Raw genomic sequence first — 14863 nt, forward strand, 5'->3', positions numbered from 1 at the left:
CACTATAGTCTAGGGAATTATAATTCAACACATGCCCCCCCTTCCACTTTTTATCCGGTTCCCTCATACCCCTAGATAGTAGGTCTATGCAGATATTTGTTTTTCATTACTTTTATACATGTAGTTCAAGGTATGTTATTTTCGTAACAGTTATTTTCATAACGATATTATTATTTTCTTAATAAAAGAGTTGAGAGAGCCCATGTTTACAAATGTGGTATACATTTACATGACATCCGTTCGTTTACAATCACTGGCACAGGTGGGAGTTATATTTTATGCACATATGGAATACATATATACATACAAAATAATACATCTACTGTATGTCGTGTGTTTAAACTTACAGATGTTATTATAAATCGCGTTGTGAAATAGCAGAGGAAATGTGAGTTGAACTTTTGAATACAAATTTATGGCATTTTTTTCACTCACCAAACGAAACTATGATTTCGTTGTCCAACTTGAATGCATCCACCAACTTCCTCTTCTTGCAAGAAACTTTGTTAGGTCTCTCAATGACTGTATAAACAGTATTTAATCTCTCAGCATGCAGCACTCGGACATTACGATGCATCAATCAACAACTTTGTTTACGTAGCGCATCTATGTACATGGATTGGTGGTTGGTTTAACATTTCGATTAGCAAAAAGTTTCACACAGATGAAACATTTGATCTACCATTATTACAGACATTGACGTATACTTATGTGGTATGTGCATATTTTCTGTAGGCGAGTCAGTCACAGCAACAATACACTTTCGGAACCCCTTTTTGTTTTTCTACTATTCTATGACGGAGTAAGGAATTCCGGAAAATGAATTCACGTGAAAATACACAATTTTTACTGATCACGTGGTTGCTATCCGTCGCTACCTTAACTTTCCCTTAATTACATGCATGTAAAAGAAAACAGTGAGAATATTATTTAGAAAGTAAATATAGTGTGGTACATATATAAATCATCATCCCATAATAGGCGTCTATAAATAGACCCACGCGCGGCTGGGGAATCCCAACATGATGTATTAATTCATACGCAACTGTCTAGTTTTAAGGCTGAAAGAGCGTAAAACAACGAATTACTAAGAGGTATTTGATGTTTTTATTTCTATTAAACTTATGGCACGGTACTGTTGTAACAAAAGACACAGCTTTACACAAATAAGAACACCGATGATCTGAAAGTTTGAACTGGTCACGTGACTGTCACTTGAAATGGCAGAGTGACGCGATTATTTGTTAACATCGATTTAAAATCAAATAATTTGGGTTAAAACATGTGAAATAATGTGTGATATGTCATATAGCCTCATAACTACATATGTGCGATGATTTAATAGCGTTTTTACGAGATGGAAAAAAATATTGTAATTCGGACCATACAGCTTTAATTTGTATTCCCTGTTGGAGTTGTGAGACTGATCACTGTTCGTTGTCTTAGCCCTTTTATATACATGGACCTATGATGACCTTTTGTAAATATTGTGTTTGTACCTCATATACAATTTAACTGCATGGATTGAACTGAATGGTGGCAATATAATTGATGTACATGTATAACATGGCCAATTTTATTAACCCCGTTCTCAGATACCGATACTTAACACTAATGAGCGAGACTTTAAATTCAAAACAATTGACCACAGCTTCCATCCAGTGTCCTGCATTAAACAATTATGGATTTTCTGCAGCCCTACATTACCTGCGGGCCGAAGGTATTGTCCGACCAAGATCCCTGTAAACACCTAAACGACGCGAGATTTCCGGTCGCACGCGCCGACTGAATTAACAGATTGACTGAATAAACAAACAAGTGACCAAAAAACACAAGGCACATATTATACCATTCAATCTATTGCTAAAAATTGATTTTACCACGTTTGAAAAAAAAAGCCATAGGCGAGTCCAGCTCGAACAGCCCCCAGCATTAAATGCAGCAATGTCATCAACACATGAGTAGTGGAGGTGTATCATCTCATCTCTCCTATTGGACAATCACCACATGTCATTATAATTAATATGCGTGATCAGCGAGTTCCTAGTGTCCGATTATTGAGTGGATAAAAGAACCGAGGTTACATTCTTCATGCTTCCGTATTAGATATGCCATTAGTACTAATTAGTACCTTCATACACTGTCTTAGGACTGAATCAACAATAGTCACGGATAACATCGGTGTTTTCAAAAGAATTTTTTCCTCTTTATAAGCCAACCATGCACAGCTTCCAATTTCGGTTTTTAGACTGACCACGCTTATGTTTGCAAACACTTTAATTAGGTATCGATCTTAATTATAGTGTTTTATTTTGATATCATAATCACTGATTTAATTGTTTTATTGTTGCATTTCTCGTCTTGCCCTTGTAAAGTGCCTTAAAGTTTGTTTAATATAAATTTCATTTTTATTATAATACCGACAGATCATATGCTTGTAGAAATTGAAAGAGAAAAAAAGTTTCAGTCTCCACTTCCATTTCCAGATGCAACTTTGATAACAATCGATCTCTATAGAATTGCAACACAATGTACATGTATAACATTGTATATAAATTAAAGTAATTTTCCAGCATTTTCATCGTAAAGTTGGCCGTGGATTTATTAATAGTCATTTTCGTTTACATATAACTATATATTTGAGCAAGTCAACAGAATTTAAAAAAGAATACCTCAAGTTGAGAAAAGAGATCGTGCCCAGAACGGAAGTTTCACTTCATAGATATAAATTGTGATCGATCTTAAACTTCAAAATAGACTGATCTGTAGAAAGCACTGGAAGTACTGAGATAGCGATAAGCATGTAAATTCTGGTATTTATATGAAATAGAAATGTGAATGTTTATGTGTATTTGGTAACATTAACAAGGTACAGTGTATAATACACGTGGGGTTTATATTACATGTACTAACGGTTTTGAATGTGTAATACATCACAAACTTGAAATGTTGAGACAGGGTTTTCTTGGAGTCCGCTTTCTGTAGGGTTTGGCCTGATCGGTTCTACAGATTCAGGTACATATCACCTAGGCTGAGTTGACAGTAAACCCCAGATCAGACTACACTGGTCCCCTATAATAGAGCAGACACCAAAGTCAGCTCATCAGTGTCGTTATCCGGAAATGCGCAAAAGAAGTAAAAATCGGTGACAAAAGCTAGGCTTGAAATTCTTCTCTCCGCGAAAAAAAAAAACGACAAAACATTTAGCGTTGATTTTTTTTCGTGATAAAACGAAAAGACGACAAAATTTAGTCAAACAGAAATTCAGAGACCTACTTTTCTTGGGTTTTTCTTTTAATTTTCGTCTTCTCGCTGCGCGATTGAATTGATTGAATATTTTTTAACGTCCCGCTCGAGAATATTTCACTGTCGTGCTTTCGAATTCGCTCCACTACTGTGAAAACTCTTAAATATGTCGTACTTTCCCTACAAACTTTCTAAGCTAACAAATATCGAACGAACGACACATCATCGAAGTCTATAAAATTCAGAACATATGTCACAACGCAATCGCGGCAATGAATTCGAAATCGCCATTTTCGTGCGTGAAGACCCCGACCCCCCCCCCCCCCCCCCCCCGAATATAGCTACCGTTTGGGGGCACCAGACCGTTATATAAAAGGAATATAATGTATATAGATAGATTTTATTTTTTGAAAATAAATGAGGGTATAAACTGCGATGCTTCACGCCGCGCCCTGCATCATGGGCCGTGTTAGAGCTACATGTAAGGTATGTCGGCGTGAAGCTGCAGCGCGTTCATAAAGGATGTGCCCATCATTACAAGTTGCAAATATATCGAAGGCAAAAAAATTGGAAATCTAGATTAATAGATACCGGTAGATAGATAGATACATACACATAAAGATCGATAAATGTTAAGGATATCATGTATATACAATGGATCATCATATACATCCATTCATAATACATTAACTCACACTTTTCGAAAGTAGCTGCTGTGGTTTGCACTAAAATATCCAATACATATTGAAATATATAATATTGATAAAAGTTGCAAAACCTTCACAATATTTAACAGATGGGATAAAACTTGTTATTCCACATTTTCCAAATACTCCATAACAGGTAAAAGATGTAAATCCCTATACACCTCTCAACATTCCATTCCACTTTTATATGGTTTAGCAGACCTAAAATGTCTGATATTTTACATTATATTGCTTTTCATATAAACAAGAATTCTGTAAGTATTGCATAAGCAATACATGTCCCATACCGGCGCCCCCATTAATCGACGACTGTACTTATCATTCGAGGAACTATTAATACATTTGATGTTTGACCTTGAACTGTGACCCGATACATTGGCACTAAGTCACCATGTTTACCAGTGTCGAATTTATTTAATGTTTTGTTGTTCATACAGTTGACACATGTAGTTTTTATCAGGGATGAAATAGTAGTCTTTGCACAAAATAGGTGGGGGAAATATTTAAATAATCGTGCAAATGGGACAAAACAACACATCGATACAACATTCATATCTGTATGTTAAATAAAGAACTTCTGAATACTACTTACAGTACTATAAACCGTTTGAATGCCGATTTCGAATACCGGAATGCGGTAAATTGAGAACTGCTGACGCATGGACTTCGCTCACCGACTACACAAAATACTCGCAAGATTAACAGATTTGATATATATTTTCATTGATATGTTTCTTTTGTGAAATGAAGTATTTTTTTTTTACTGGACTCTCTTCAGACGTCCTACATGCACTTTTATCGCATTTCCATTGGAACACAATCCCGATGAATGAAAGGTGAAGATAACAAACAGTGATCAATCTTATAACTCCTATAAGCAATACAAAATAGATAGTTGGGCAAACACGGACCCCTGGACACACCAAAGGTGTGATCAGGTACCTAGGAGGAGTAACCACCCCCTGTCGACCGGTCACACCCTATATCTTAATCAGGTAAACGGGAGTCAACCGTATTCAAAATCAGCGTCTAAATAAAGCCATGCACATGTACTCTTAAGTTGATATAAAAGATGCTAGGGTTCCGCATTGAAAATGTCTACGTAGTTTTTGGTGAACAGTCTGATTGAATTTCATGGGCACGATTTGTGTTTCTTTAGTAGCTGACCTGATTTTGTATGCGTATGGGGCAGAATTCTCGTTTGAAGTCAGCATTTCGCAAATCCTATGGTCATTATAATGATCTAGTTTGCCAATACAACCTATCATTTGATCAAATGTTGTCTGCCTTTTACCGATTGTTAAGCGGTTCTTGACACACTGATTTTGACTACGGATAACCGCGTTTACCTATCAAGGTATAGAGCTCACGGCGGGTGTGACCGGACAGGGATGCTTACTCCTCCTTGGCACCTGATCCCACCTATGGTATATCCCGGGATCCGTATTTGCATAACTCACTATTTTGTATTCCTTAAAGGAGTTATGGAATTGATCACTGTTCGTTGTCTTCACTTTCATTCAAAAGCTTCTACATGAAAAAACAAATCTCTTGCTGTGGCATTCAACTCGAATGTTAGATGCATGGACATTTATTGCCAACATTCACTTTCATTTAAATGTGGATTTGATGTATCCCAATACACCACAGAGTCTTTTACAATTGCTTCATATTTGAATATGTTTCTTAGAGACAGACGTTAATTACAAAGTAACGAATCAACTTACAAATGGGATTACTTCATGTTCTCCATCGTAAATGTCCCATATGTATATATAAATAGTCCATTATCACCTGCATAAGGTATTTGTGTCTCATAACTGATTACGTTAAAACATGTTCTGCGTATGATCAATGTTTAAATTGAAATAGGCTACTGACAAATTATTTGATATTACTGGGTTTCAATAGTCTTGTTTGAAAATAGGAATTTCGCAAATAATTATCATGGTTTAATTTACAAATACAGCCTTTCATTAGGTCGAATGCTGTTTTATGCCAATGTGTTAAGCCATTTTTAAATACCAATTTAACAGTATATTTACGGTGGGTGTGACCAGTCAACAGAAAATATTCAACCCTCCTAGGCACCTGCTCCCATCTCTGGTGTTTTCAGAGGCCCATGTTTGCCAAACTCTCAGTTAAGTAATCTTTGTGGTATTTATGAGATTGATCGTTGTTCCTTCTCTTCACTTTTTCATTATACTGCATCACATGTATACACGGAAGATTGAACTATTATTGAAACACAAATTTTGAAAGAAAACTATAATCATAAGACCAAAAAAAATCTTCAATAATTTTAACATTATGCCGATACAAATTTTCAATTTAAAAAAATACTTTTATTATCAATCTTTATGTTTGTATTATACCATATTGAAATATTACAAGCTTTAGTTTTCATAATTATATGCATTTATTGTTCTATTTTCTTGATAACATGCTGTTCTGAACTAAAAAAAAAAAATATCTTTTCAAAAAAAAACTAGTGTTCTTAGTAAATAAAAACTTTAAAAATATATAACCATCTCCAAAACCATTTCCCCCTAATGCATTAGTTCCATTAATTGCAAAGCTAAGCTTAACCAAAACTTATTTTTCGCTGTTACCAGCTTTTTCGCCAAAGCTTATTCTTCGCTGTTACCAGCTTTTTCGCCCACGTATATATATTTTAAAGATTACATGTATGTGAAGTTATCAACATTCACCATCTTTAAGCACCCAGATAGATACAATATTGAGTAGTTATAATTCTTTTTACCTTGTCGCATTGTGATTTACATATCAATTTGCTAGCTTTGAAGAATGAAGATTTGTTTCTCTATTAGGTGTAGGGAGAGAAATAAACATGATTCAGTCAACTGTTGTGTATGATCAGTCTTTATATCGAGGCAACCTACTGACAAACAAGTTAATGTTACAGGGGCTTCAACACCTTGTTTAAAGTCAGCATATCGCAAGTTTTATGGTCGTTATAACGCTCTAGTTTGCAAATACAACCTGTCATTGGGTCAAATGCTGTCTGGTGTGATTTATACCAATTGTTAAACCGTTATTTATACAAATACTGACTAATGGTTACTGCGTTTATCTGATCAAGACATAAGACCCGGTCGACAGGAATGCTTACTCCTCCTAGGCACCTGACCCAACCTCTGATATGTCCAGGGGTTCGTGTTTACACAATTCTTGATTTTCTATTCCTTATAGGAGTTCAGAGATTGGTCACTCTTTGTTTGATCGATTGGTTGTCGATAATTTTTCACTCATAAAGAGGAGTCAACTCACCAGAGACCTGTTCAGCAGAACGGGCGCACGCCTCGAGCACCAAAGGATTATATTCGGAATGTTTACAGGCGGGCGCTCTGCTGAACAGACCTCTGCTGTAAGTGAAATACCACAACTTTCATCCTATTCTTGGCTCTCATGGCCGTAACATTGAAGGTTTTTGAGCGTGCCAACGCATGCCGCGACATGGATCTCCGTTTTAAAGTCAAATCCAAAAGACCTTTGATTCTCACTTCTAAATGCCGAGCGTTGGGAAAAGGGGCAATCACTACCTATGTTAACGTCTTAGGTTGGACGCGGCCAGGGCACAAGCGGAACTCGACCTCACGACCTGGTTACGGAACAAACGCGCTATCCCAGAGCTACCGCGGCCGTTCACTGTTCGTAATCTACACCTCTACGTGCAATAAAATTGTTGGTGCCAATTGTTGTTTTTAACCTTGTCTTCGTTTATCACCTTTACTTTAGGTATAAATGAAGAAATAACAAGTTTTTGAGAAATTGACAATTAAGTTTTCATAGAAGTCAGGTCAATCACTATTTGGTCCACACACCTTAATAGGAGGTGAAGATAACGAACAGTGATTAATGTCATAATTCCTATAAGGAATACAAAATAGAGAGTTGGGCTAACACGGACCCCTGGGCATACCTGAGGCGGGAGAAAATATATTGATCCAAAGGAACCAGGTTTCCTTAACTATCCCCTTTTCTTAATGCATTTTAAATTCAAGATTGTTTTTAAACAGAATATTAGCGTCACGTGAATTGGATTTGCAAGAACTACACATTGATACTCTCATTGAACTTCTACGTACAGTTACTTCATAAGTGAGGTGTGTGTCCTAAATTAGAATTCATTTTTCTTATAATAGTGAAGGACGTTTCTGAGGTATCTCTTATCCTTGACAGTTCACCATTGTAGTTTTTATAGTATCATTCATTAGTCAAATATGCAATTGATACCAGCAAAAGATATCACATGCACAAATTTCATACTCGTCACACTTTCGCATCTGAACATATTATAAATGCATTGATCAAAGAAATATGTTCTAGTTCAAAGGCAAACAGCATCACGACACCGGAAGTGTATCGTTTTTGCACTTGATGCCTTCTCACTAAAAGATTCAGTGCCAAAAACAATATACATGAAGCATCTCCTCGCGACTAAGATATAGAATAAACACCAGCTATGTCAGTGTTTCTTGATTTGTTAGGAGAATGAAAACATATATAAAAAGGTCGCAAATTAGTGAGACGAAAAATTTACATTGAAGAGGTTCAAAATTAGCGGAGCGAGAAAATAATCACAAATTAGTTGAAAGAAAAGACGACAAAACGCGGAGCGAAAGGCGAGAAACTCTGGCAGATAGACCGCGGGTTAATTAAATTCAAATCGAAACTACGCAAATTGTCATTCTGTCGTCTTTTCGCTCCGAAATATTTAACGATTGATAGATTGAATATTATTTTACGTCCCTCTCGAGAATATTTCGCTCACACGGAGATGTCACCACTGTCGGTGAAGGGCTGCAAAACCTAGGCCTATGCTCGGCGCTTACGGCCTTTGAGCAGGGAGGGATCTTTATCGTGGCACACCTTCTGTGACACGGGACCCCGGTTTTTGCGGTCTCATCCGATGGACCGCGCTATTTAGTCGCCTCTTACGACAATCAAGGGCGTACTGAGGACCTATTCTAACCCGGATCCCCACGGGATAAATAACGAAAAGACGATATAATACAAATAAGTCACTATAGTTTCTCTAACGATATATTTTCAATCGGCCTAAAAAATAGAGTCCACTTCTAAAAATAGTTTCAAAGTACCCGATAACTATTTTATTTTCGGCTGCTGCTACCGATTTATTTTGTGATGGTGTCAGAAAGTGTGTATGAGGAAATAATTAATTCTACACACACAGATGCAACTGTTATGTTCTATCTATCATACAAATTGCTTTTGAATGTTCTTGACTAACATGTAACTAAACGTAAATCTACGTCGGGAATTTACTTGCCGGAAGTACCTTTATCCAACGGTTGTTGGATATCAATGGGGCGCAGCCAGAGTCTCCCCCCCTAAAAATTTCAAATTTAAGGTAAATTGTGGCATCATGTTTAGAAAAATTTACTAAACGATAAAAGAAGCAATAATTTCTTCCACTCCCGGAGAAATAAATGACAAAATCTTTGGATTTCTTGAATTACTTTATAGGGAGAACTTAATTTTTTCGAAAAACCTTAACATTTGCGTCATTTTAATAATTTCACCTTCTTAAAAAATGATAGAAAAGAGTACAACTGACTAAATAGGAGATGTATTTAAAGCCCTGTAAAATCCGGGGGCTTCGCTTTTTCTGGACCCACTGGGGGCCTCAAGGCGGCCCCCAGATCCCCTGCTTCAGAAAGTGGCGCCCCCCGTAGCCGCAATTCCTGGATCCGAACCCTGGATATAGTACTTGTGAGTTAACGTAGAACATTTCTTACAGTTTTTTCCCCTATTTTGTATTTGTAAATACTCTGGTTTATCAAAGATGGATTGTAATCTATCTTACTTTTGTCCGTGCCTTAGCAGTATCAATCATTGGTAGTATTGGCGCCTTCACCAAACGCCCAGCATTTAGAAGTGAGAGTCACAGGTCTTTTCGATATGACCTTACAAATGGAGATCCTGTGTCGCGGCAGGTTTTGGTACATTAAAAACCTCACTGCTACGGCCCTGAGCGCTACGAACAGATCTAATTTGTGGTACTTCACCTACCGCTGGGGGCATCTTAATATTAGCAGCAATAATATAGCCCTCTCCAACTTTCTTATAGGGGGAGGGCTATAACTTCTTGGGATCTCTGTAATGGTGCAAATGCGGGATTGATTCACTCCCGCAACATTTTCGATCATTCTAAACATTTGCTGCTTTTCTTTACTTATATGTTCTTAGTCAATATAAAACATTCTGCAACTTACGATTTGCGAGACTATTCTACCGTTTTTAACACTTTCGATAAATTCCAATGGACGATAATCGGATCATTTTACTCCCTGTTCTGAAGGCAATGAACGAAATGCATGTAATGAGAATGTGCCTCGATTCTTTTTTTTTTTAAAGCCTTATTATTATTATCAGAACTACAGGTCACACATACATTTACAATTCTAGAATAGTTAGAATTTTATATTTCTATAAGAAGTTTCCACATAATGAACAGTAAACATTAGGTTTGCCTGAATTTTGTAATATTGCTGTCCGAGAGAAAAAATTTCATTTCAATACAATGCTATAATGACGGAGCTTAATTACTTTCTCTGCGTGCGGCAGACTGCTTTTCTTATTATCGTTGTTTTTCATTGAAATCTAAATATCTTTAATGTAGCTGTTTTCCCTAATGGTGAACTTAGTTTTAATAAGTGTCATATTAAATTCTTCCTCAAGACATATCCCCGATTTTTCGTGGAGAAGAAATTAAATTACATATGCACGTGGTTTTAATACCGTATAGAATAGAGTCGTATTAATGTCCCTCTCTTGGATAATCAAGTTTTATGTCATGGCTTCTCGCAAATTTTGTCTTGTAAAACGCGAAGTTAAATTTCTCTCGTCTTTCTTTTCCATTTTCTTCATGTTTCACAGTAAATTCTGATTAGGTTTTCGCTCAATCCCTGGTGAGGGCATGAAGACATTTGCACCATTTAGTAATATCATTTTCTTCCTACTGATCGCTTTATGTATTTTTCCTCAGGGATTCATGACCTGTTGATAGTCAACTTGAGCTACATTATATGGAGACTTTATATTCATTCACAATTTATTTATTCACAATCCTCTGTATAAATTGCACGTTTCTGTAGACTACAAACCCTTGAACACGATAGATTGCATTACATGATTGATTAATTGAATGTTATGAATTCTTTCTATCAATCTCATTTTTTTTCTCATTCGCATTATAGGCCCAGAACTAACCAGAAAACAATCGAAACCCTCCCGCTCACGAACAGATCTATTTTTTTTTCTTTTGAAAGCTATAGAAATGATATGCGATATGTAAAAATCATGCAATTTTACAATCACCAAGCCTTTTGATGTGATGTCTTGACAACATTTTTGTTATTATTTTCGCTTATGGTGTGATGTGCTCAGTTTTTAGTCATCAATCCTCATAAATGCTAAACTCGGGTTGGTGTAACTTTGAAATGACGGAATATACATGTAATTCTTTAAATATTTTAATTCTTCTAGTTATTTCCTTCAGAGTAATGTGAGAATTTGACAAATCAACTTGTGTAAAAATAGATGTTTAAGCATAGATAGGTGGATCTAGGTTATGGACAAGGTACTGCTCTGTGATTAAAGTAATCAATGTAGTTTATAAACATAATAGAATAACAACAAAGGCTTTCATTTCGATATTGAAGATAACAATATGTTTGTGGATACAGGGCAAAGCTCTGTCATGTCTATGATAAAACTTGTATTTAATATATTTTACTTGTAGATTGAAGGTGCGGTGTGCATCCCATTACCTAAATATGGTGACTTGGCTGTCTGTTTAGACTATGATTCAGCTAGCGATTCCAAGTCTGGTCCCTCAAATTCTGGTTCCCAGAAAGGCGATCCTTCAATCTACCTAACCTTCCTCAAGGCCGACGACGACTCGAAATCAGCCGACAAAAGGCGATTTGATTCTATTGCTTACGGGTCCTCATTTGGTCGGTTTAATGGCAAGAGGTCATTCGATTCTATAGGTTACAAAGGTAATTCGTTTCATGGCTTTCGAAAAAGATCCCCTTTTGATTCAATAGCATATGGTTCAGGACATTTTGGAATATTCAATGCCAAACGGATTCCATATATGTACAGAGACTACAGATATGGAGGGCATGGCTTGTTTGCTAAGAAGAAGACTTTCGATTCCATCGCACACGACACGGGCTCCTTTGGAGGCTTCTCAAAAAGAACCCTCGATTCAATATATAATCAACATGGCGAATTTGGTGGATTTTCAAAGAAGTCCTTTGATTCAATTGCTCACAGTGCGGGTCACTTTGGGCGTTTCTCTAAACGTTCTGTTGACTCTCCTATTGCCAATAAAGAAAAGACCGTGTCACGGGTGAAGAGATCATTTGACTCTATTGCACATTCATCGGGAAAGTTTGGAATTTTCTCAAAGCGTAGACCATTTGATTCAATCGGTCATGATTCTGGTTACTTCGGAGGGTTTTCTAAGAAATACAGTATGGACCCCATCGCCCATGGATCTGGCAGATTTGGGGGATTTTCAAAACGACGCTTTGACTCTATTGCGAATAAATCGGGGTCGTTTGTCCGTTTTATGAAGAAAAGAACTGACGAGATTCCAAAAGGATCATTGGACTCGGTATGAATGTATGAATAAAACCTTGTGACTGTTAATGTTGGTGTACAGCAATGTTACTGGTATATTTCATGTGGTTATTAAATCCAATTTCCTTTCGTTGAATTTGAAGAGAATGCATGCGTATTTAGGTTGTATATATACAAACACAACACCGGATATTCACGGTATATTTCGTCTGATTATATTCATAAAGATATATAGCATCTCACGAGTGTATAATCTCGATGTTATATTCAATATAATGAAGTAAAAGGTCAGAGTTAATTTTAATACAACTGTACAAGTACATTGATTCTCGGGTGATATAGATTTTATCATATTCACATGTTTAGCACATGGATTTCTTGTCAGTTAGCTTTAGTGTGGATATATTTCTCTCTTTGTATGCAGTGTTTTCAGTTTTGAATAAATATACCAGATAAAAGACGAGATATTTTGATGATATCATGGTTCGTGCTGTGCAATAATGGAAATATTGAGTAATGATATAACATTATGAAAACAACTTAATTTACTCATACTTATGGGGTCCTGGTACCACTGTGTATTTAATATCGCCGTACATGATAATTACTTGTAGATATTACATGATAACAATGGAACTACAGAGATGCTCTACCTACATGTAACTGATATTGACTGCTTTTTATTCTATTGCAAGTTCTTCGAATGCGTGTATTATTATTAGTAATCTATCTCTTTTTCTTGGTCCATATGTATGACAAATCTTTTACCATGAGTATGAGTAAATCATGTTTCTGTATTCTTCGACATATCATCATACACGTGAGTTTCAGTAGATTAGTTACTGTGAACTGAACTTGTCGTATGCCCAAAATTTTATTGTGATGTCAAAATTCAAGGTATCATTTTAAATCGTAAATGTTTTAAACTTCAACATTAAAACAAAAATGCTGTAGTGAATTTTCGGCACATCAAATTTGAATGAGACATTCAGAAACTTCAAAAGATTTTTCAAAATGTGACTATATATTCATGTATATATCCACATTTGTTTCATATTTGAATGTTTTACTAAAAATAGATGTTAATGACAAAATAACAGCTCACTTTATGACAAACGTTTTACATTTACAAGTTGTGTTCAAATACCCTTCCTAGAAAAAAAATTCGATAGAATGTGAAATTTAAATTGCAAAGCACAATAAAGGTAAAGATAACGAAGATATGTACCTGTATCTTAATTTTAATAGTTAGAGTTTAACAAATTTCGAATTATATCCAAGGTCGTAAATATACTCAAACTTATATTCAAATGCCGGTATTATAATGTATAAATGTTAAAGTTTTACGGAGTGGGGTATGGTACAGCGATGCCTGCACGTCCGTTCGGGGTTTTCCGTTTTAATTTCATTTCTCTTTCACAGATCAAGCTGAAACTTGCTATGTGGATCTTTGTGTGATCCATTTCTACCTCTCTTGCAGGCGTTTTGCCCTTTTATTTGAAAATTATTGTTTATGTAGGGTACATACATACAACTTGTCCGGCTAACTGCTCCCACAATTTTCAAGTGAGAACCATCTTGTTTTACAGAATATTTGTATGGATATTGAAAATGTGTATGTGGCATGGATTTTGAATTTCTTCAATTTTTGGAAAAAAATACAGGTTATTGAACTTAGTAAGTTTTGAGGAATTATTCAATAGAGAGTACATAGTTTGTCTGTTTTTCCTTCCACATGCAGTTTTGAGGCCTTCTTATTTTACAAGGGCCTCCGTGGCCGAGTGGTTAGAGCATCGCGCTCAAAATCACACGGCCTCCCACCTCTGTCGGCGCGGGTTCGCATCTCGCTCGCGCCGATAAGTGAGAAAGTTTCTCAGTTTACTTTCGCAAGGTCGGTGGTCTCTTCCCAGGTACATTGTACATGTATCTGGGTTCTCTCTTCCACCAATAAAAACCACTATATAACTGATAAATTGTTGAGTGTGGCGGAAAACATCAATCAATCAATCAATCTTATTTTACAGAGTATTCATATCAGTATGGAAGATGTGCATATGGCAAGGATTTTGATTTTCTTCAATTTTTGAGAAAATTACAGGTTGTTGAACTTATTCAGTTTTGAGGAAATATTGCACAGAGTACACGATTTGTCTTTTATTTCTCCTTCTCCAGTTTTCAAGTGAGGACCTTATTTTACAGAATATTTGTATGGGTATGGAAGATGTGCATGAGGCAAGGATTTTGATTTTCTTCAATGTTTGAGAAAATTACAG

General features: G+C 36.1%; 1 protein-coding gene across 1 annotated transcript in view; it reads left to right on the plus strand.

Annotated features, from left to right (window-relative positions):
- The window catches only part of LOC125683512 (uncharacterized), a 39513-nt gene extending 26460 nt beyond the window's left edge, over positions 1–13053 (plus strand). Inside the window, exon 2 of the mRNA XM_048924745.2 lies at positions 11743–13053. Coding sequence (XP_048780702.2) covers positions 11743–12630 — 888 coding nt within the window. The 3' untranslated portion in view covers positions 12631–13053. The remainder of the gene's footprint in view (positions 1–11742) is intronic.
- Positions 13054–14863: the final 1810 nt, after the last annotated feature.

The sequence above is a fragment of the Ostrea edulis genome, chromosome 1, assembly GCF_947568905.1.
Source record: "Ostrea edulis chromosome 1, xbOstEdul1.1, whole genome shotgun sequence".
In the NCBI taxonomy this organism is placed as follows: Eukaryota; Metazoa; Mollusca; class Bivalvia; order Ostreida; family Ostreidae; genus Ostrea; species Ostrea edulis.